The sequence below is a fragment of the Myotis myotis genome, unplaced genomic scaffold (genome assembly GCF_014108235.1).
Source record: "Myotis myotis isolate mMyoMyo1 unplaced genomic scaffold, mMyoMyo1.p scaffold_m19_p_7, whole genome shotgun sequence".
Lineage (NCBI taxonomy): Eukaryota > Metazoa > Chordata > Mammalia > Chiroptera > Vespertilionidae > Myotis > Myotis myotis.
This window is the reverse complement of record NW_023416379.1, coordinates 86128644-86149090: the sequence shown is the minus strand read 5'-3', so window position 1 is coordinate 86149090 and position 20447 is coordinate 86128644. Positions and strand designations below refer to the sequence as shown.

Here is a 20447-nt window from a genome sequence, read left to right as displayed (position 1 = left end):
AAGGAGGTGACTCCCATGCTGTTGAAACACAGCTACCCTGGTCATGAACAATGCTTCTGTTTCGTGTCAGGTTTGGTTTTGTTAAAAAATATTAGGTAGAGCCCTAGCCGGCCTGCGGACTGAAGGGTCCTGGGTCAAGGGCACACGTCCGGGTTGTGGGCTCGATCCCCAGTGTGAAGCGCGCAGGAGGCAGCCTTTCAGTGATTCTCTCTCATCATTGATGTTTCTATCTCTCCCTTTCCCTTCCTCTCTGAAATCAAAAATATTAAATATATATATATTTATAAATATAAATTAATATATATTAAATATAAATATATATATACTAGGTAAAGTTGGGGATCCTGTAATACATGCTGTTGAATGGGCTAAGATAGGCATTTTCATACGATACACAAAAGTGGTTTTCATACAATATAATTTTAATGTCTATTGTACAGCTTAGTTACACATCTGGCCTAGAGCAGCACTTTCCCCATGGTTCTCAGCACTCCTGAGAGGAAAGAGGGCTCTGGAAGGGGGGCCCAAGGAATCAGGAGTCAAATTAAACCTGGGACCAAAATCTGACAGAGTCCAAACATCTTTGTTGGGTCTTAAGCCTGGGGAGGTTAGAGCCCAAAACACACCCAGGCAGCTCCAAAAGCCTTGCTTTCTCCACCCCGGAAACTCAGGGCGGCAGTGAAATCATTCTCTCCTTCAACTAAACAGGCTTCCTCTCTCTCTCCTGAAGGAACTGGGAACTTCTGTTGCAGTGCTAGCTCAGGAAGACGGGCTGTCTCGAAGAATCCTCTTTAATGCAGAGGCATCCCAGGAATATTGCTTTGAAGGATGGCTGTCTGGGGATAGAAACAGGAAGAAGCTCCCGGAGGACTCTGCCCTCCACTGTAGACAATGAGTGTTGCCCACGGGGGCTGGCACGCCCACCTGTGCGGGCATCCCTGGGCCCACCGCGAGGGGAGGCCTGGTCTCCGAAGGGTAGACTCCCGTCTGACGGTTGCTCCTCTCCCACGGAAGGGCAGCCGTTCCCCCAGAGCCAGAGGAGCCCACCCAGACCTTTCGGGGCGGGATGCTGCTGGGACATGACAACAGCTTGACTTCCTCCACCCGTAGCTCGCTCCTGGCCAAGTGAGGGCACGTGACTGAGACGGAGCAGGCCTTGACCTGCGTTTTTGGTGGGGAGAAACAATCCTCTGTCTCTAAATGCTCTTGCCCCGTCATTAGAGAATTCTTCTTTTGAGCCCTCCCTGCTTTGGAGAGTCCGGTACCCTTAGAAGAGTATAATTGTCCCCCACTTTCTGCCATTAAGCAAATACAGTGGCTGACCTGTCAATCTTGGCATTTTTTAAAAGGATAACATGGCCAGTGCTTTTGTTCAGACTCCTGTGCTTATGCACCTGGTGACATTTGGATGTAGAATGAAGCCTCTTGGAGCTTAGAATGGCAAACGCAGCAAAGGGAAGCAGCCCTCGGGTGTGGCCAGTAGTCTCAGGGTGGAACTGAGATGGGTGCCGTGAGAGAGACAGGTTGTGGGCTGGTCATCCCCAGAGACCCCTGAGGCCACCGTGAGACCATGTGCTAGAGCAGTGGGCCTGAAGGGGCTCATTCACTCACATTTTGAGTCATTCATTCAACAAATGTTTGATAGATGCTTTTAGGGACCCTAAACTTTCCATCCCACCATCAGGGAGAGTCTGTGAGGTGGCCGTCCTCCTTGGGAGCTTCAGATTGAACAAGGGTGTGTGTCCGCATTTCTTGGAGTCCATTACTTGTCAGTGTTCTGGAGGGAGGGGACCTGGGGCCATCAGCCAGCCTCGGGGGCCTGGCCTGCATCTGCGCCCTCAGCTTCCACCTGGTTGCTCTTGCCCAGCTTTTTCAAGCTCTCCAGAAAGGCCTTCCAGGTCTCCGGCACGCTCTTTTCCAGCAGCCAGCCCTCGCTCTCGCACTCGGGGTCTTCGGGATTGGACACACTTTCCAGTGCCGTGTGCAGGTAGCGCAGCCCAGTCGTGGCGGTCACCTGGTTGGGGGAGAGGAGACTCAGTGGAGGTCTGGGAGGAGTAGCGGGGGATTGGGGCTGTCAGGAAACCAGGGGAGCCCTGTTCATGACCGGGGCCCTTCAATGAGGCGGGCTCTGATGAGTCTTGCTGGGGCACCCAAGATACTGGCCCCTATCCAACCTCATCACCTCTCCTCTCTCCCTTTCCAGCCACCCTGAGCTTCTTTGGGGTCCTCCGCACCCCAGCCTTTCTCTTCCCCAGTCTGTACCATTTGCTACTTTCTCTGCCTCGAATGTTGTTCCTCTCCACACTCACCTGTTAATTCAGCTTCCGCCCTCCGTGGTGCCTGTCCCTCCTCCTCCTCCTCCTCCTCCTCCTCCTCCTCCTCCTCCCCCTCCCCCATCCTCTCAGGTCTCTCCTGTCCTGGGGGCATTAGGCCTGGGCTCCTTCTCCCTGTGCCCCCACCCCCCACCCCGCCCCAGTTCCTAGCACATTGTTTGGCACACATTGGGTATTCAGTAGCTATTTGCTGGAAGGAATTTTAAATTTTCCTTTTCTGCAAACAATATGCTATGTGTTTTTCTCTACTTCTGTTATCTTCAGTAGTGTGGGGGTGAGTGGGTGGTTTGTTTGGATTTGCTCACTAGTCGTCACTGGGGCAGACACTGGTGCCAAAACGTCTAGGGTCCGAGCCCAGCTCTGGCACTTAGCCATGTGATGAGGAAACCCGTTTACTCATCTGGTTTGCAGGTTTTCAGATCAGTATCGCCTGCCCCATGTGTGTGCTGGGACACTTCAGTATGTGTAGGCCGTGGCACCTGGTGCACAGAGAGGGTGAACAGAGGTGTCGGCTGTAATCGGTTATTAGTGTGGTGAGTGTTGTTTTCAGCTGTCTGTTGCATTGTGTTAGCCACCCGTTTCTACACAATCCTGGTTTGCTCTCACATACTTCTCCTTTTAGGGTACAGCAAACTCTGTGAGGGGACTAGGCTCGCTAATGGAGAGCGTCTGCCCCCCGAGGCAGGGGTGACCCTGTTCCATCTCGTCACCCAGTGAATTGCCCTGGAACCGCACTGGCTGGTGGAGGGCCTCGGTAAACATCTGCTGAATGAATGCTATGGGGCAGCAATATTCAACCCACATGTTGCATGAATGTATAAAACATGCTGTGACATCTGACTATTCGATCAGGGGCACTGACCTCTTTCCCCTTAGATTATCAAATAAAAAAATGACAACATCTACACAACCATCGTCTGGTGTGAGTGAATCAAAATTACACTTTTTTTTTGTCCGATCAGAAAAATTTGGGGGGGGTGGTGTGCCACAGAATTTTAATAATTAGTTTATGTGTGCCATGAAATGAAAAAGATTGAAAATGGCTACTCTGGGAGCATTTTATAATTAAGGTAGATGATAACAGTAGCTAATAGAGTTTAAGTTATCGTTACGGTCCACTGAAAGTTTAATAGTTTTAGCAGTGGGGACACACCTCTTCCTGGAAGTCCTCTTCCTGCCTGTAACCCACTGTGACCCCTCCTGCTTTCCTGAAGGCGGCCCACGCTGCACTGAGTTTTGCACTTGGCAATGGTTCCCTTAGGTTCACGGCTCAGATGTCATCTGCTAACTGGGTTGTGAAGTCCGGGAGGGCAAGGCTCAGGGCAGCATCCTATCTTAACCCAGCCACCCTGTGCCCATCACAAAGCTCTGCCCACTGAAGACCTCCAGTAAACGTCAGGGGCATTCGAGCCCCTGTCCACAGGGAGCTGGTTCCTGAAAAGGTGCTGCACTGAGAGGCAGCCAGTGAGCCCAGCCTTCCAGCAGTAAGCTTCTCCCCTAATTCTACCCACTGTTCCGAGGACTCTGCCTCAACGTTACAGGAAGCCCCCCCTCCCCACCCACCTCAGGGAGCACAGCCCCTCTCGGTAACTGGCTAGTGGGGTGTCAGCCAAGGGCACCGCTGCATGATAATTCCCACAGACAGACAGAGACTAAACCATTCGGTGAATCTTCTCTGACACAAAGTTCCCCACCCAATGTTTCTGATTTTGTACACTTGGAATTTGGAGTCTGGATTTTCTGCTGTCGGCTCAAAGCAGGAGCCCAAGTCACCCTCTGTGCCACCGTGGTCTGCCACTCATTAACCTTTTGCGCTCCAACATCGAGGCTGACTCGACAGACCAGGCGCTAGTAGCAGGTCCAACGTCAAGCTGAGTTGGTGATCGAGCTAATTAGCAATTTCCGCCAGGGAACTACTGCAACCAAGAGAGGAAGGACTTCCAATTCGGACCAGACTGTTTGAATTCCAAAAATAAAATTGGAGCGCAAAGGGTTAATGCACACCCCATTCAGCACCCAGGACAGCGCCCATGGTAGGTTTGTGAAATCTCTTCAATAAAGGAATTCACTGAGGGCTTACTACATGCCAAGGCCTGTGGCTACAGAGAGGAATTCAGCCTTACAGCCGAGATAAGATGAAGCCACAGATCATTAGAATATCAGGTAAACAGTGATCGACATCTCAAAAGAAGCATGAATCCAAAGAGCTCGCATTTGCTGAACGTTCACCCATACCTGGTCAGTGGTCCCCGAGCTAAGTGCTGTCAGCTCCATATAACAGAGAGGTGAGGTACTTTCCAAGACCTCAGACCAAAAAGTGGAGGCACAGGCTGGACCTCTAACACGTGCAAAGTGGAAGCAGCCAAACCAAAGGCCGCCTACTACATGGTTCCATCTATATGAAGTGCCCAGAATAGGTAAATCCACAAGGACAGACCACGGATTGGGGGCTGCCTGGGGCGTGGGCTGGGGGATGAGAATGACTGCTTAACGGGTATGCAGTTTTCTTTGGGGGTGATGGACGCGTTTGGGGACTAGGTAGAGGTGGTGGCGGCGTAACATTGTGAATGTTCTAAATGCCCCTGTATTCACTTAAAATGGTTGCTTTTATGTCCTATGAATTTCACCTCAATAAATTATTTTTTAAGCAACAGGACAGAAACAAACAAATGGAAAGTGGAGGTCTTGGGGTTCAAGCCTTGGCCTTCCTGACCCACAGCCAGGCAGAGGGCTGGTTCCAAGGGGAGGCGGGGGGGAGGGGGCCCGGGGAGGGAGGGAAGCATGTGCTCCAGGCCCAGTTTCTTCCCTTTAAATCCAATAGGCCCTGGCTGGTTGCTCAGAGCATCAGCCCATGGACCGAAGGGTTGTGGGTTCAATTCCTGGTCAAGAGCACGTACTTCGGTTGCGGGTTCAATTCCTGACCCTGGTCAGGGCAGGTGCGGGAGGCAGCCAATCAATGTGTCTCTCTCACGTTGATGTTTCTCTCCCCCCGTCCCCACTCTGCCTGAAAATCAATGGGAAAAATATCCTCAGGTGAGGATTAAAAAAATGAAAATACAGTAAATCCAAATGGGCAGATGGCTCCCGTTTCCCCTGCCCCCCTCCCCGAGCCAGGAGCCTACGTCAAAGAGCCAGACGAGGAGCGTGACGGCGCCCATGGAGTTCATGAGGCTGCTGTAGTAGCTCAGCAGGGCGGCCCTGCAGCCTCGCACCCACAGGTTGAGCTCCTCCGTCTGGTGGTCGTAGCTGTAGTGCGCCGAGTTGTTGGTGAGCTGGTACTGGATGCAGGGCCGTGGCGAGTTGGGGTTGCAGCAGCTAAAGGGGACACCGTCCACCAGGTACCTCCCATCCACGTTGCTCTTGATGCGGCTGGAGGAAAAATAAACACCTTGAGAGGGCTTCGCGGACTTTTTACCCGGTGCCAGTCCCTCCCGGCCCCGCCACAGTCCCATTCATTCATGCATGTGCACTCTCGGTCATATTTGCTGTGCAGACTATGTGCCGGCCAGTGTTCTAGGCACTGAAGATGGAGCAGTGACCCCCGGGAGCCGCTGCCCCTGCCTTGCTGGAACTTATGTTCTGGAGCAGGGGTGGGGAACCTTTTTTTTGGCCAAGGGCCATTTGGGTATTTATAACATCATTTGCGGGCCATACAAAATTATCAACTTAAAAATTAGCCTAGCCGGTTTGACTCCGTGGATAGAATGTCGGACTGGGGACTGAGAGGTCCCGAGTTTGATTCTGATCAAGGCATGTGGCTCAGTTCCCAGTGTGGGATGTGCAGGAAGCAGCCGATCAATGATTCTCTCTCATCATTGATGTTTTCATCTTTCTCTCCCTCTCCTTCTCTGAAATCAATAAAAACATACTTTTTTAAAAAAGAAAGTTATTTTTAAAAATTAGCCTGTTATATTTGGTCAAACATTGAATTAACTCACCCCTAATGCCTGGGCAGGGCCAGACCAAACGATTTCCCGGGCCTTGGCCCACAGCTGGACGCTCCCCGCCCCTGCTCAAGGGGGTTGAGATTGGGGAGGGTAGAGGTCATCCATCGTCCCTGGCAGGCGATGATCTCTTAGAACCATGGCAGGCTGGTCAGAGCAACAGGAGGGCGGGGCTCTGCCTTGTATTCGTGACCATCAGACTTCAGCCCCCGGCCTCTCTCCAACTTCATCTCCCCCTTTGGGACCAAGACCCCCTCTGGCCAGATCAGTTCTTCCCAACAGATGTGTCAGGGCCTGTGCAGGGGATGAGGCTTGCCCCTCGCTTTGCTCACCGTTTGCTCACCGTCCACATGAACTCTGCCAGCTGGGTGGGTACTCCTTACTCACCTGACGGATGCACCCACTTAACTCCACATTTCTATATTTGTGTATGTATTGGGTTGGAGCACACCATACGTTCGTGTGGGTTCAGATTCAAGAGGAGGAGACGTCTCCATAGTGACGGGTCTCCCCTCCCCATCAGGCGGGCTGGCTATGCCCTACCTGACCAGGTCTGTATGTGTCAAACGCCATTGAGATTTGCACACCTGACTGTATGCATGTTATCTTGAGTTTTAAAAAAATTGTTAAAGTTGCACATGAACAGTGCATTTCATATAATAGCAGACTTTTACAACACAAGAATAGAAAGCCTGTAATTGTTTAAAATAAAAATCGTGTTCAACAATATCCACTGAAATGATCATTGCACTCTAAAAAAGGACCTTCGCCCTGGCCGGGGAGCTCAGTTTGTTAGGGCATCATCCCAGGACGCCAAGGTTGTGTCCGATCCCCAGCCAGGGCACTTACAAGAATCGGCCAGTGAATGCATAAATAAGTGGAACAACAAATCAGTGTTTCTCCCCTTCCTCTCCCTCTCTAAAGTCAATAACTAAAAATATATATATATTAAAAATAAAGACAACATAAGTAGATTTTCATATTTAGCTTCAAAGTAAAATCTCCTTCGTGCAATAAAACTCCCCCTCATTCTCGTCCCTCCAGTCCCCCCTTGGCCAACGTGTCTGACCCTTTGGGGAGGCTTCATGCAGGGACAAGCAAACACGGGTTCCATAAATGTTACTCTTCCTGGTTTGCTTTTTTTTTTTTTAACCTAAGTGGCAGCATTATATACTACTGGTTTGTTTTTTTTTCCTAAAGAGTGAAAGGAGGGAGGGAGGGAGGGAGGGAGGGAGGGAGGGAGGGAGGGAGGGAGGGAGGGAAAAACATCGATGTGAGAGAGACACAGCGATGAGTTGCCTTCCACATACACCCTGACCAGTGGCCAGGGACCCAGTCTGCAACCGAGGTATGTGCCTTTGGCTGGAATCGAACCCAGGACCCTTCACTCCACAGGCCGATGTTCTATCCACTGAGCCAAACCGGCTACAACTATCCTACTGTCTTTTTACCCTGAACGATGTCTTGAAGATGATTTATATCTGCCAGTGGAGAGTGTGCTCAGGTGTTGGGTGAGCTGTATGGTGTCCCCCCTGTGCAGATGGTTCCGGGGGTACTGTGCAGTTCCCGTGGGGGGCGCTTGGGGTTTCCCAGTCTCCTGCTAATACAAACATGCACATGTCATCCTGCATGTGTAAATTTATCCAGAGGGTAAGTTCCTAGAAGACGCATTCCTGCGCCAGAGGCGGGTCCGTCTGTGACCACACCAGATGCCTTCTGCCTCTCTCCTCGGGGCTGGGCAGGCACACCCACCAGCCACACCTGCGAGAGCCCCTCCCCACAGCCAAGCCCACACGGGTCTGATAGAGGATAGTGAAAGCTGACCCATGGAAAGAGTGAGTGTCTTGGGTCCCGTCTCCGTGGCTTGGTTGGTTGGAGTGTCGTCCGTACACCAAAAGATTGTGGGTTCAATTCCTGGTCAGGGCGAGTACGGGAGGCAACTGACCCATGTTTCTCTCTCACATCGATGTTTCTCTCAAAAAAAAAAAAAAGAGAGAGAGAGAGAACATATCCTTGGGTGAGGACTAAAAAAATAGTATCTCGTGGTTGTTTTAATTTCCACTTCTCTCATGAGCGGAGTTTGGTGTCTCACATGTTGAAGGGCCATCTGTGGTGCTCCCTCTGCAGCACATACACTAAACGGGAACGTACGGAGATTCGCGGGGCGCCTGCGCGAGGATGACACACGAAGTCCTGAAGCGTTCATATTTTCACTTAATAAAACTTGAGACTGAAAAACAGATCCAGCCCAGCTGGTGTGAGTGAGCGTTGACCTATGAGCCAGGAGGTCACGGTTCAATTCCCGGTCAGAGCACATGCTGGGTTGTGGGCTCAGTCCCCAGTAGGGGGTGTGCAGGAGGCAGCCGATCAGTGATTCTCATCATTGACGTTCCCCTCTCTCTCCCTCTCCCTTCCTCTCTGAAAGCCATAATATATATATATGTATTTGGAAAGATCCATTTGTAATTCCTTTTCAGTGAACTGTCCTTTGCTGTCCGTCTGAGTAAGACTAAGAAAGCTCTGTACAGCCCTAGCTGGTTTGGCTCAGTGGATAGAGCATCGGCCTGCGGACTGAAGGGTCCCAGGTTCGATTCCGGTCGAGGGCGTGTACCTTGGTTGCGGGCACATCCCCAGTGGGGGGTGTGCGGGAAGCAGCTGGTCGATGTTTCTCTCTCATCGGTGTTTCTAGCTCTCTATCCTTCTCCCTTCCTCTCTGTAAAAATCAATAAAGTATATTTTAAAAAAAGAAAGAAAGAAAACTCTGTACAAGGTGGCCTCCTTGGCTCCAGAACAATCCATGCCTGGGTAACGGCGATCATATTTCTACACCGACCTTTCCTGCATGGACAGGACCCACTGCCCGAGGAGGGGGCGGCCCTGGGTGCACAGGTGGTCCCGCGGAGAAGAGCAGGACGCCTGGGTTTCTGCCCCGTCCGTCCCCCGGGGAACCCCTCACCTCCCTGGGCCTCAGCCCCCTCATCTGTGAAGTGGGGTTGACACAAGGGTCACACGAAGGGATCCACGTGAAAGGCTTCGAAGAGCCGTGAGCCAGGCTCCTCGCTCCCAGGGAGCCTCTGTGACAAGGGGACACACTGCCGGGGACAGACGAGAGGGTGCATGGGCCCTGCCCACTGTGCGAGGCTGTGAGCGCTGCTGTGAGCAGGAGGCACCTGTGGCCGAAGCAGCGGCTGCTGGAGAAGTTCTCGCTCCAACCCCACTGACCGCGGGTGAGCAGCCCAGCAGGCGGAGCAGACAGTGTCTCCCACCCCAAGACCAGCCCGGCCTCCTCCTCGCCTCCTCCCCGGGAGGAGCTCAGCTCCGCTGCTGCCGCCCTCCCTGCCGGGGGGCCCTGGCACCCCGTCCACCAGCACAGCGTCCCCCTGGGCCGTCCCAGCGCCTCCCGGAGAGCCGCGTCAGCCCCGGCCTGCCTCTGTGAGCAGCACTGGCTCCTCTCTCCGGAGCTGGGGGTGGGGGACCCTGCCCTCTCAGCGGCTGTGGGTTAGCTGAGACCTGCACGGGGTGCAGCCGGGGAGAAGGGGGCTCCCCCCACGCAGGGCCCGCTCCCTGGGACCTGGCCCGCCACCAGGTGGTTCTGCAGCAGGAGAAGGGCCAAGGCAGGGCCGGCCTCACCCAGCGGAGCCGCCTGCAGCCTGCAGCTGGCCTTCTGGGCGGCGCCTTCCCTCACCTCACTGACCCCAGTGGAGAAGCCACCTTGCTGGTCCCTACAGGGCAGGGCCGTGTCCCCCCCCCCCCCTGAGACTGGGGCTCCCTGAGGACAGGGCCGTGTCCCCCTCAGACTGGGGCTCCCTGAGGATAGGGCTGTGTGTCCCCCCAGCCGGGGACCCCTTGGGGCCACAGCTCTGGAACCCTCCCTCCCCAGAAGCACGTCTGTCTGCTCGGCGCTGGCCCTGGTCCAACCACAGGTGACGGCCCCACTCACCCTCTTAAGACGAAGCCGGCAGAGGCTCCTGGGGGGGCGGGGGGGCTGTTTATATCCGGGCCCCGGCTGCGAACCGCGCTCTGCTCAGGGCTCCAGGCTCCTGAGGTTTAATTGATGAGCCTGTGTTCTAGCCCAGCGGTCGCCAATCTTTGGGCCTCACGGACCACCAGGGTCCGCAGACCACCGGTTGCCGACCGCTGTGCTAGCCCACTGCCCCATGGCCCAGCCACCTCTGACGGGAAAATCATCGCGTCAGTTTCCCTGGGGAAACCCACATAATTCAGTCAGTGAGTCCATAAGTCAGTGAGGAAAGCCGAACGGAAACGAGCACCCCAGGGGAGGAGGGAGGCAGGAGTGTAGCTGCTAAGAGTCAGTCCCCGCCTGACCCCCATCGAGCCTTGGCAACGGCCTCTGTGAGCCTCATTTCCTCATCTGAGAAATGGCGATATAGTTCCTGACGGGCCTGTGGCGGAGACGGGGCGGGGTGCACACACAGAGCACCTGGTGTACAGCCAGTGCAGGGTTCGCATTTCCTTTCTGGGTCGCCGCAGAGTATAACGTCCTGCAGGTGGTGAGGGGGGTCATAAGAAGGGGAGACACAGCCTGTCCTCAGGGAGCCCCAGTCTGAGGGGGACACAGCCTGTCCTCAGGGAGCCCAGTCTGAGGGGACACAGCCCTGTCCTCAGGGAGCCCCAGTCTGAGGGGGACACAGCCTGCCCTCAGGGAGCCCCGGTCTGAGGGGACACAGCCCTGTCCTCAGGGAGCCCCAGTCTGAGGGGACACAGCCCTGTCCTCAGGGAGCCCCGGTCTGAGGGGACACGGCCCTGTCCTCAGGGAGCCCCGGTCTGAGGGGACACAGCCCTGTCCTCAGGGCGCCCCAGTCTGAGGGGACACGGCCCTGTCCTCAGGGAGCCCCAGTCTGAGGGGACACGGCCCTGTCCTCAGGGAGCCCCAGTCTGAGGGGGACACAGCCTGTCCTCAGGGAGCCCAGTCTGAGGGGGACACGGCCCTGTCCTCAGGGAGCCCCAGTCTGAGGGGACACAGCCCTGTCCTCAGGGAGCCCCAGTCTGAGGGGGACACGGCCCTGTCCTCAGGGAGCCCAGTCTGAGGGGGACACGGCCCTGTCCTCAGGGAGCCCCGGTCTGAGGGGACACAGCCCTGTCCTCAGGGAGCCCCAGTCTGAGGGGACACGGCCCTGTCCTCAGGGAGCCCCAGTCTGAGGGGACACGGCCCTGTCCTCAGGGAGCCCCAGTCTGAGGGGGACACAGCCTGTCCTCAGGGAGCCCAGTCTGAGGGGACACAGCCCTGTCCTCAGGGAGCCCCAGTCTGAGGGGGACACGGCCCTGTCCTCAGGGAGCCCAGTCTGAGGGGGACACGGCCCTGTCCTCAGGGAGCCCCAGTCTGAGGGGGACACGGCCCTGTCCTCAGGGAGCCCCAGTGTGAGGGGGACACAGCCCTGTCCTCAGGGAGCCCAGTCTGAGGGGACACGGCCCTGTCCTCAGGGAGCCCCAGTCTGAGGGGGACACGGCCCTGTCCTCAGGGAGCCCCGGTCTGAGGGGACACGGCCCTGTCCTCAGGGAGCCCCGGTCTGAGGGGACACAGCCCTGTCCTCAGGGAGCCCCAGTCTGAGGGGACACAGCCCTGTTCTCAGGGAGCCCCAGTCTGAGGGGACACAGCCCTGTCCTCAGGGAGCCCAGTCTGAGGGGACACGGCCCTGTCCTCAGGGAGCCCCGGTCTGAGGGGACACAGACCTGTCCTCAGGGAGCCCCGGTCTGAGGGGACACAGCCCTGTCCTCAGGGAGCCCCAGTCTGAGGGGACACAGCCCTGTTCTCAGGGAGCCCCAGTCTGAGGGGGACACAGCCCTGTCCTCAGGGAGCCCCCGTCGGAGGGGGGGACACAGCCTGTCCTCAGGGAGCCCCCGTCGGAGGGGGGGACACAGCCTGTCCTCAGGGAGCTTCTAGCCAACGTGTAGAACTGCTTGAGATGTTTATAAATTGTTCAGGAAGAGGAACGGATGCCTATAGCCAGCGGCTCCCCTTGCAGGACAGTAAAGTGAGAGTTTGGTGCCAACTTCTCCCCTTGTTCTGGAGCCCAGGCCAGGCCTCCCGGCTAAGCGTTCCTGGTGCCGCACCTCTGAGCTCCTTCCCGTCTGCCTCACCCCAAGACACCGAAGCTCTGCTCATCCTGAAAACAGGAAATGGCGAAGGAATTGCTCTACGCAGGCGGGGGACCCCCCGCCCTCCTGGTGCGATGCGGTCAGGTGCCCAGCGCAGCACCCTCTGAACCTCTTGCCGAAACCAAACCTCAGTCCGATGGCCCTCAGCCCTGAGCTGGCTCACGGGAGAGCGGGCAGGACAGGAAGACAGCGTGGCTGCCGTTGCCTAACTCGAGAGCGAGGGGAATTCTGCAGGACGAGCGGCCCTTTCTCCAAGACCCTCGTGGCATAAAAAGGTAACCGCCGCCCTGGCCCGAGTGGCTCGTTCGGCTGAGCGTCGCCCGGTGCACCAAAAGGTCACTGGTTCAATTCCCGGCCGGGGCACATGCCCAGGTTGTGGGTTCAATCCCAGGTTGGGGTGCCTGCGGGAGGCAACCAGCCCATTTTCTCTCTCACATGGATGTTTGTCCCTTCCTGTCTCTCTGAAATCAATACAAATGTTTTTTGTTTGTTTGTTTGTTTTTCAGAAAAAGATAACTGATATAGAGGAGAGAGACTCAGAGAAGCAACCAAGTGCAGAGTGTGGGCTCGGCTGGGATCCTGATCTGAACAAACCAGCCGGAAAAGACATTTTGAGACGATCAGAATATTGAACAGTCTGGGTATTAGATAATATTAATGCTAATTTTGTTGAGATGATTAATTGTACTTACGTTAAACAAAAAGAAAAACACACCACCACCCTCCTTATGAAATGCCTCCTAACGTATTTACAAGTAAAGGGAAACCATGGCCAGGATTTGCGTTAATGAAACCAGAAAGGCAAAATGTTTGTTGCAGCTGGGTGATGTGCACACGGGAGTTCGTTAAATCTCTCTGCTTTTGTGGCTGCTGAGTTTTCTGTAAGGAAAGGTGAAAACGCAAAACATAAAGGCACTGGCCGAGAACCACAAATGCCCCTCCAGAGACCTGGCTTCTCTTCGCCTCTGTGGCCTCAGAAGTCCAGCCCCGAGGATGCTGCTGAGAAAAGCCAGGAAAAGGCGAGTGCTGCCCTGACCGGTGGGGCTCAGTGGATAGAGCGTCGGCCTGCGGACTGAAGGGCCCCAGGTTCGATTCCGGTCAAGGGCATGTACCTTGGTTGTGGGCACATCCCCAGTAGAGGGTGTGCAGGAGGCAGCTGATCGATGTTTCTCTCTCATCGATGTTTCCAACTCTCTATCCCTCTCCTTCTCCCTTCCTCTCTGTAAAAAATCAATAAAATATATTTAAAAAAAAAAAAAGAAAGAAAGAAGGAAAAGGCGAATGCTCACCACATCTCCGTGCTTTGTCATCTCAAACACATAAACGCACTTTCTGTGTTGGGGATCCAGCTTTGTCAGGTAAACTTAGTAATCTTTCTAAGTGAGCAGTCAAAATTCGAACAGAAAGAAATGTTAGTGTGTGTGGTTGGGGGGAGGAGAGGTGCCACTCAAGTTCTCTCGTTCATGCCTTTGTTCTTTCCACCAACAGGCACGGGGCGGCTAGTGCTGGCCCTCAGGCAAATCCAGCCCCACCAAGCTTTCTGGTCACAGCCCCAAGGAGCTTACCTCCTCACGGTTTCACCCACTGATCATTAATTTAAGTTTGTGGGAAATGATGATGTCGCCTCTCTGTCAAGGGAACCTATCAGGCTGTTCCCTTGGCAACACGGGTGTGACGTCACTGTGGGGGGCGGGGTGGAAAGGAGAAAGGATTTCAGTTCTGCAGTTCCAGTTCTAGAAATGTAGCCGAAGGGAAGTGGGGCGGGGGGGGAGAGAGAGAGAGGGAAAGGCAGGGGAAAGACATCCTAAATGACCACTTAAGTGTGTCCATTTGTCCAGTGGAATATTACACAATTGGTGATCATAATCGTTTTAGACAAATACTGTTTCATATCACATATATGTGGAATCGGAAAACCCAAATGCATAGAACAGACACTAGATTGATGGTTGCCAGGGGCTTTGGGGACAGGGACGCTATTGGTCAAAGTGCACAAACATTTATACTAATAAAAGCATAATATGCTAATTAGACTGGACAGCCAAACGACCTTCTGGACGTCATTCTGGACGTCCTTCCAGACAAAGCCACAGTGGCAGAGGCCAAGGCAGAGGCGGTTGGGGCGATCAGGTAGACAGTGGAGCAGTTAGGGGCGATCAGGCCATCAGGGGAGCAATTAGGGGCAATCAGGCAGGCAGGCAGAGGGGTTAGGGGCAATCAGGCAGGCAGGCAGGCAGGCAGGCGAGTGGTTAGAATGCAAGAGGGATGTCTGACTGCTGATTTAGGCCTGATCCCACAGGGGTCCCGGATTGGAGAGGGTGCAGGCTGGGCTGTGGGCCCCCCTTACCTCCCCTGCACAAATTTTGTGCACTGGGCCTCTAGTCCAATTTATAAGACGAACAAGTTCTGGGGATCTAATGCACATCATAGTGACTACAGTTAACAATACTGTGTCACATGCTTGAAAATTGCAAAAAAAAGTTGCTCAAGAGAGTAGATCTTAAATGTCCTCACTACAGCCGGGAGATTCTAATTATGTCACATAACGAAGGAGCCGGCTGAGGCCATGGTGGTAATCACTTTACAACATGTGAATGTATCACATCAGCACAATGTGCACGTAACCTTCCATCATGTTATTTGTTAATTATATCGCAGTGATGCTGGGAGGAAATGGCCATTTGGAACATTATGCGAAAGTTACACTATCAAATTGCAAAATGGGCGCTCGGTTGCATTACGCCTGGTTACGCTGAGTTGTTATGTGGATGTTAACGAGACCAGAGTGAAACGTGAAAAACTAAAGCGAGTGATGCTTAGTTGTGACTGAGAACCTGACCTGAATTTCTTTTCCTGTTTTTGTTTCTCACCTGTTTTTTTGCGTAACAGCAACACCTTTTAACAATCTGAACAAGTTGGTGTGGAGCACTGAGCTTAATGTGTGCCTGGAAACGTGGCCATGCTGACCACGAGAGTGGAACAGCCTGGAGAATTTCTCCGCTTTGGGACAGAAGGGGATTTGGGGATTACAGAGAGGTTTTACAGTCTCCAAGGACTGACCCTGTGCAGAAGGCAATCAAGGGAAATGACAGGAAAAGGCAGGGTTGCAAAGCTCACAAGGGCTGGTTCTACAACATTCTCCCCCTACCCCATCCCAGGAATTTTGCTTGTCCCTCTGGCTCCATGCCCTCCCAGGGCACCTTCCCTAGACCACGCCTCCCGTGCTGTCCCTGCAGACCTGTCACTGAGGGAGGGCAGAGCAGTTTGCAAGTCTCCTTGACTAGGATTTGTAGCAGTAATCCCCAGCCGCAGAGAAAACAGCATCCCAGCAGTGACCTTCCGTCTGCCTTCCCTTCCATCCGAGGGGCAGCCTTCGGGGTTTGTTGGTGCTGCGGTCTGGGCTCCAACCATTCCCCGCTGCCCATGTGCCCCACACCCTCTGTGCAAGTCCCTTGGACTCGCCAGCCTTACAGGAAACTCGCCTGGATGATAACGGACCTCTCGCTCAGCCAGGACACGGGGAGAGGCTCGAGCAGGCTGCCCTCTCCCTGCGGCGGTGGGGGGGGGGGGGGGGGTTTACACGGGCAGAGCCATGTGCTGGCGTCACACGCGTGGGGACTGCAGCTCCAGGCGAGACTCTCTCCCACCAGCACTTCCCAGCTTCCCACCCAGGCTTTTATATTTGCACCGACAACACTTCAGACACACGTCACCGGGTAGCACTGCTATGATTTAAGAAGGAAACATTTAATGAGCACCTGCTGTATGCCAGGCTCTAGACCAGTGGTTCTCAACCTTCCTCATGCCGCGGCCCTTTAATACAGTTCCTCATGCTGTGGTGACCCCCAACCATAAAATTATTTTCGTTGCAACTTCATAACTGTAATTTTGCTACTGTTATGAATCGTAATGTAAATATCTGATATGCAGGATGTATTTTCATTGTTACAAATTGAACATAATTAAAGCATAGTGATTCATCACAAAAACAATATGTAATTATAGATGTGTTTTCCGATGGTCTTAGGCGACCCCTGTGAAAGGGTCGTTCGACCCCCAAAGGGGTCGCGACCCACAGGTTGAGAACCGCTGCTCTAGACAGAGCCAGGAGGCGACCTCCAAGATTATTCCAGTGTCTTTATCTAACTGTTGGGCAAGCGAGGGCCCAGGGCAAGTGACTTACCCACAGTCACCAGCCAGCTAACAGCAGAGCCAAAGCCACAGCCTCGACTCCCTGACTGCCCGTCCCCCGCTCTTCCCTCCACGCCCAAGGACACACCTTGAGGTAGGTGCTCAGGACCCAAAGGCTGGAGAAAGGGAACCAACCAGGAAATGTGAGCTTCCGGGACTGAATCCAGGTACTTTGAGTGAAGGAGACATGCTGGCCAGCATCTCAGTACATGTGCTCTACGAATGCCACAGCCCCCGCACGCCTGTCCCACAGCTTATAAAGGGTGTCCCAGAATTCACGCAAGAAGTCATTTCGATAGAAAACAGAGGTTTATAATTAAAACTTGTAAATTTTTTATTGATTCATAAAGTATACAGTATAGGGTTATGTATGGAGTAGCATATCGGGTAAATGGCCTCCACGGCTTTGCTGGCACATACACACTCTTTTGTTGAAATTTTCCATGACCGTTTTGCATGAATGTGGCTGAATTTCAATGAGGCTCATGTTCATCTTGATGGCTTGGTTAATCGACAAAATTGTCGCATGTGGGGTTCAGAAAATCCACGAGTGATTGTTGAGAAACAAATGCATCTACAACGTGTCACTGTTTGGTGCGGATTTTGGGCTGGAGGCATCATCGGACCATTCTTCTTCGAAAATGCGGCTGCTCAGGCAATAACAAAAGAGTGCGTGTGTGCCAGCAAAGCCGCGGAGGCCATTTACCCAATATGCTATTCCATACCTAACCCTATACTGTATACTTTATGAATCAACAAAAAAACTTACAATTTTTAATTATAAACCTGTGTTTTCTATCGAAATTACTTCTTGCGTGAATTTTGGGACACCCTTTATAGCCGACACCCTCCTCCCACCATAGCCAAACCTTAGGTTGGACCAGAGGAAGTTGCCGCCTTTATAGACAACCTGTCAGGACATCAGCAATTCCATAGGTGCCCCCAGCACAGCCTGGCGGGCACAGCGAGAAGTGCCGCACAGCGACCACCCCCGGGGGGGACAGGACGCCGGCTTCCAGGCCCCTTCGGCGCCGACCCGGGGCGGGGGCCACTCACTCTTTGACTTCTTTGGAGGAAAAGTCCAGGTAGCGGTTGCTGATCCACTGAATCTCAAACCAGTCCCGGAAGCCGTTGTTGCCGCAGCATCTGAACTCGATCTGCAGCAGGTCGATGGTCTTCTTCATGTAGCAGCGGCCGGGCGTGTCCGTGTCGCGGTAGAACCGCAGGCCCTGCCTGAGCCCCAGGGCCAGCGCGCCCTCCAGGGAGCCGCGCAGGAGGAGGCAGCAGAGCGCCGCCAGCAGGAGGGCCGCCTGGAGGAGGACGCAGGCGGCCAGGTACGGCCTCAGCCAGGGCTTCCACTTGGCGTACTTGGCCGGGTCCAGGGCGTCGTAGCAGACCTTGCCGGCCAGAGCGTGGACGGCACAGGACAGCACCCCCACCCCGATCAGGGAGTTGGGCACCAGGTGGCTCTCCGAGTTGCCCATCACATCACTCCTCTTCCGGAGCTCGACCTTCAGGAAGAGCCCCAGGCCGAAGACCACGGTGCCGGCCAGCACCGCGAGCCAGTTCAGGAGCCAGAGCCCCTGGGCCAACTTGACCCGCCTCTTCTGGTCAAAGCTGACTTTCAGCAGCGCCATGGTGCAGGGTGCGGTCCGGGCAGCCTCCCGCGCGCAGCTCGCACTCGTGACCTTAGCGCGCCCGGGGCCGAGGACTCAGGGCCTCGGGAAGGGCGCGGCTCTGGGGGCTGCCCATGGTGACGCCCCCTCGCCCGGGACCGCTCAGCTCAGTCCCGGCTCCTTGAAGGGGCCAGTCCTCCGGCCGTTTCTGCAGCTCCTTCCCAGCCAGGAAGGGACAGCCTGAAGGTGCAGATTAGAAGTGGGAGCCGCAAGACACCTTGCTAATCTCTTTAGCCAGGTTCATCCCATTAGATAAAGCCATGCCCGCTTCAAAACCTGCCCAAAGGCGCCTCCATGGACAGCCTGGAGCAGAACCCTGGGCTCAGCTTGGAGAGTCAGGAGCAAAAGGACAAGGCTGGCCAGAGCGATGCGCTCCAGCTGAGGTCGGGCTCGGATCACAGAGCACATTTCCAGGCCAAACGCCTTCAAAATGTAAAACTTTCTATGGCCATGCCCTGGCTGGTTTGCCTTAGTGGTTGCAGCGGTTCTCAACCTGTGGGTTGCGACCATTGGAAAACATATATAGCATATCAGATGTTTACATTACGATTCATAGCAGTAGCAACATTACAGTTATGAAGTAGCAGCGAAAATAATTTTATGGCTGGGGGTCACCACCACATGAGGAACTGTATTAAAGGGCCGCGGCATGAGGAAGGTTGAGAGCCACTGGTTAGAGCGTTGGCCTGCACACTGAAGGGTCTCGGGTTCAATTCCCAGTCATGGGCACTTACCTGGGTTGCAGGTTTGATCCCCTGCCCCTGTCAGGGCATGTGCAGAAGGCAACCAATTGATGCGTCTCACTTCCCTCCCTTCCACTCTCTCTAAAAATCAATGGAGCCCTAGCCGGTTTTGTGGATAGAGCGTCAGCCTGCGGACTAAAAGGTCCCCGGTTCAAATCCCGTCAAGGGCACATGCCCAGGTTTCGGGCTCAATCCCCAGCAGGGGGCGTGCAGGAAGCAGCTGATCAACGATTCTCTCTCATCATTGATGTTTCTATTCTCTCTCCCTCTCCCTTCCTCTCTAAAATCAATAAAAATATATTAAAAAAATAAAAATCAATGGAAAAAAATATCTCGGGTGAGGATTAACCAAAACAAAAAACAACTTTCTATGGGCAAAAGACATCATTATTCAAGTTGAAAAACAACAGATTATGAGAAAATATTTGCAACACATAAACAAACAAAAAAAGAATGAATAAGCAAATTTTTAAAACTCCCATAATTCCACAATCAAAAGATCAACAGCCAACTGGATAAACAGGCCAAGGACAGGAACAAGCGACTTGTATAAGGGCAGTTGAGGCTCTGACTGAGCAGCTCAGTTGGTTAGAGCGTCATCCCGATACCTACCTATCTCCCTCTCCCTCTCCCTTCCTCTCTCTCTAAAAATCAATCAGTCAGTAGTAACAGTTATAATAAGGGAACCTGAAATGTCCAACAATCTGGAAAAGATGTTCAAGCTGAGGAGAACACCGGGAAATGCAATTTAAAACTAATAAAATACCAAACTGGATCCATCAGATTGAGCACCTGTCACCAAACAGTGAAAACAAAGATCGTCTAAAGGGAGCTAGATACTTTTGCTGAGTCTGTAAATTGTTATTATTATTTTAATTAATAAACAAACTTTTTTTTTTAATCCTCACCCGAGGATATTTTTCCCATTGATTTCAAGGGAGAGTGGAAGGGAGAGAGCAGTCGGGGAGGGGGCGCGGGAATATCCCCATGAGAGAGACACCTCAATTGGTTGCCTCCTGCACTCACCCCCTCTGGGCCCGGGGAACCTGCAACCGAGGCCCGTGCCCTTGACCATGAATCGAACCTGTGACCCTTCGGGCTGAGGGCCAACGCTGAGCCAAACCGGCCAGGGCTAAACTTTATTCTTAAAACACCTTTACACTTACAAAAAAAAAAAAACCCTCCAAAACTAAACAGCAAGGACAGAGTTCCAATACACACCTTTCTCCAACCCGTTTCCCCTATCTTGTGGTGGCGTGCTACATTTGAAACTTTGGTGAGCCAATATTGATGCAGCATCGTTATTACCAGCTAAAGCCCATGGTTTACATTAGGGTTACCTCCTTGTGTGGTACGGCGCTATGGTGTTTACCAAATGCACGATTGCATGTATCCCCCACATCGCACCGTCTCAGGCGGAATGGTCTCGCTGACCTAACAGCA

The 20447-nt window shown here is 53.6% G+C and overlaps 1 protein-coding gene across 1 annotated transcript; it reads right to left on the bottom strand.

The window, feature by feature from the left end:
• Positions 1-1801: 1801 nt before the first annotated feature.
• PRPH2 (peripherin 2) lies at positions 1802-18222 on the bottom strand. Its single transcript, XM_036315979.1, has 3 exons — positions 17642-18222; positions 5456-5702; positions 1802-2014 (listed from the first exon to the last, which is right to left on the bottom strand). Exons 1-3 carry the CDS (start codon positions 18220-18222, stop codon positions 1802-1804), a joined length of 1041 nt encoding a protein of 346 aa, XP_036171872.1.
• Positions 18223-20447: the final 2225 nt, after the last annotated feature.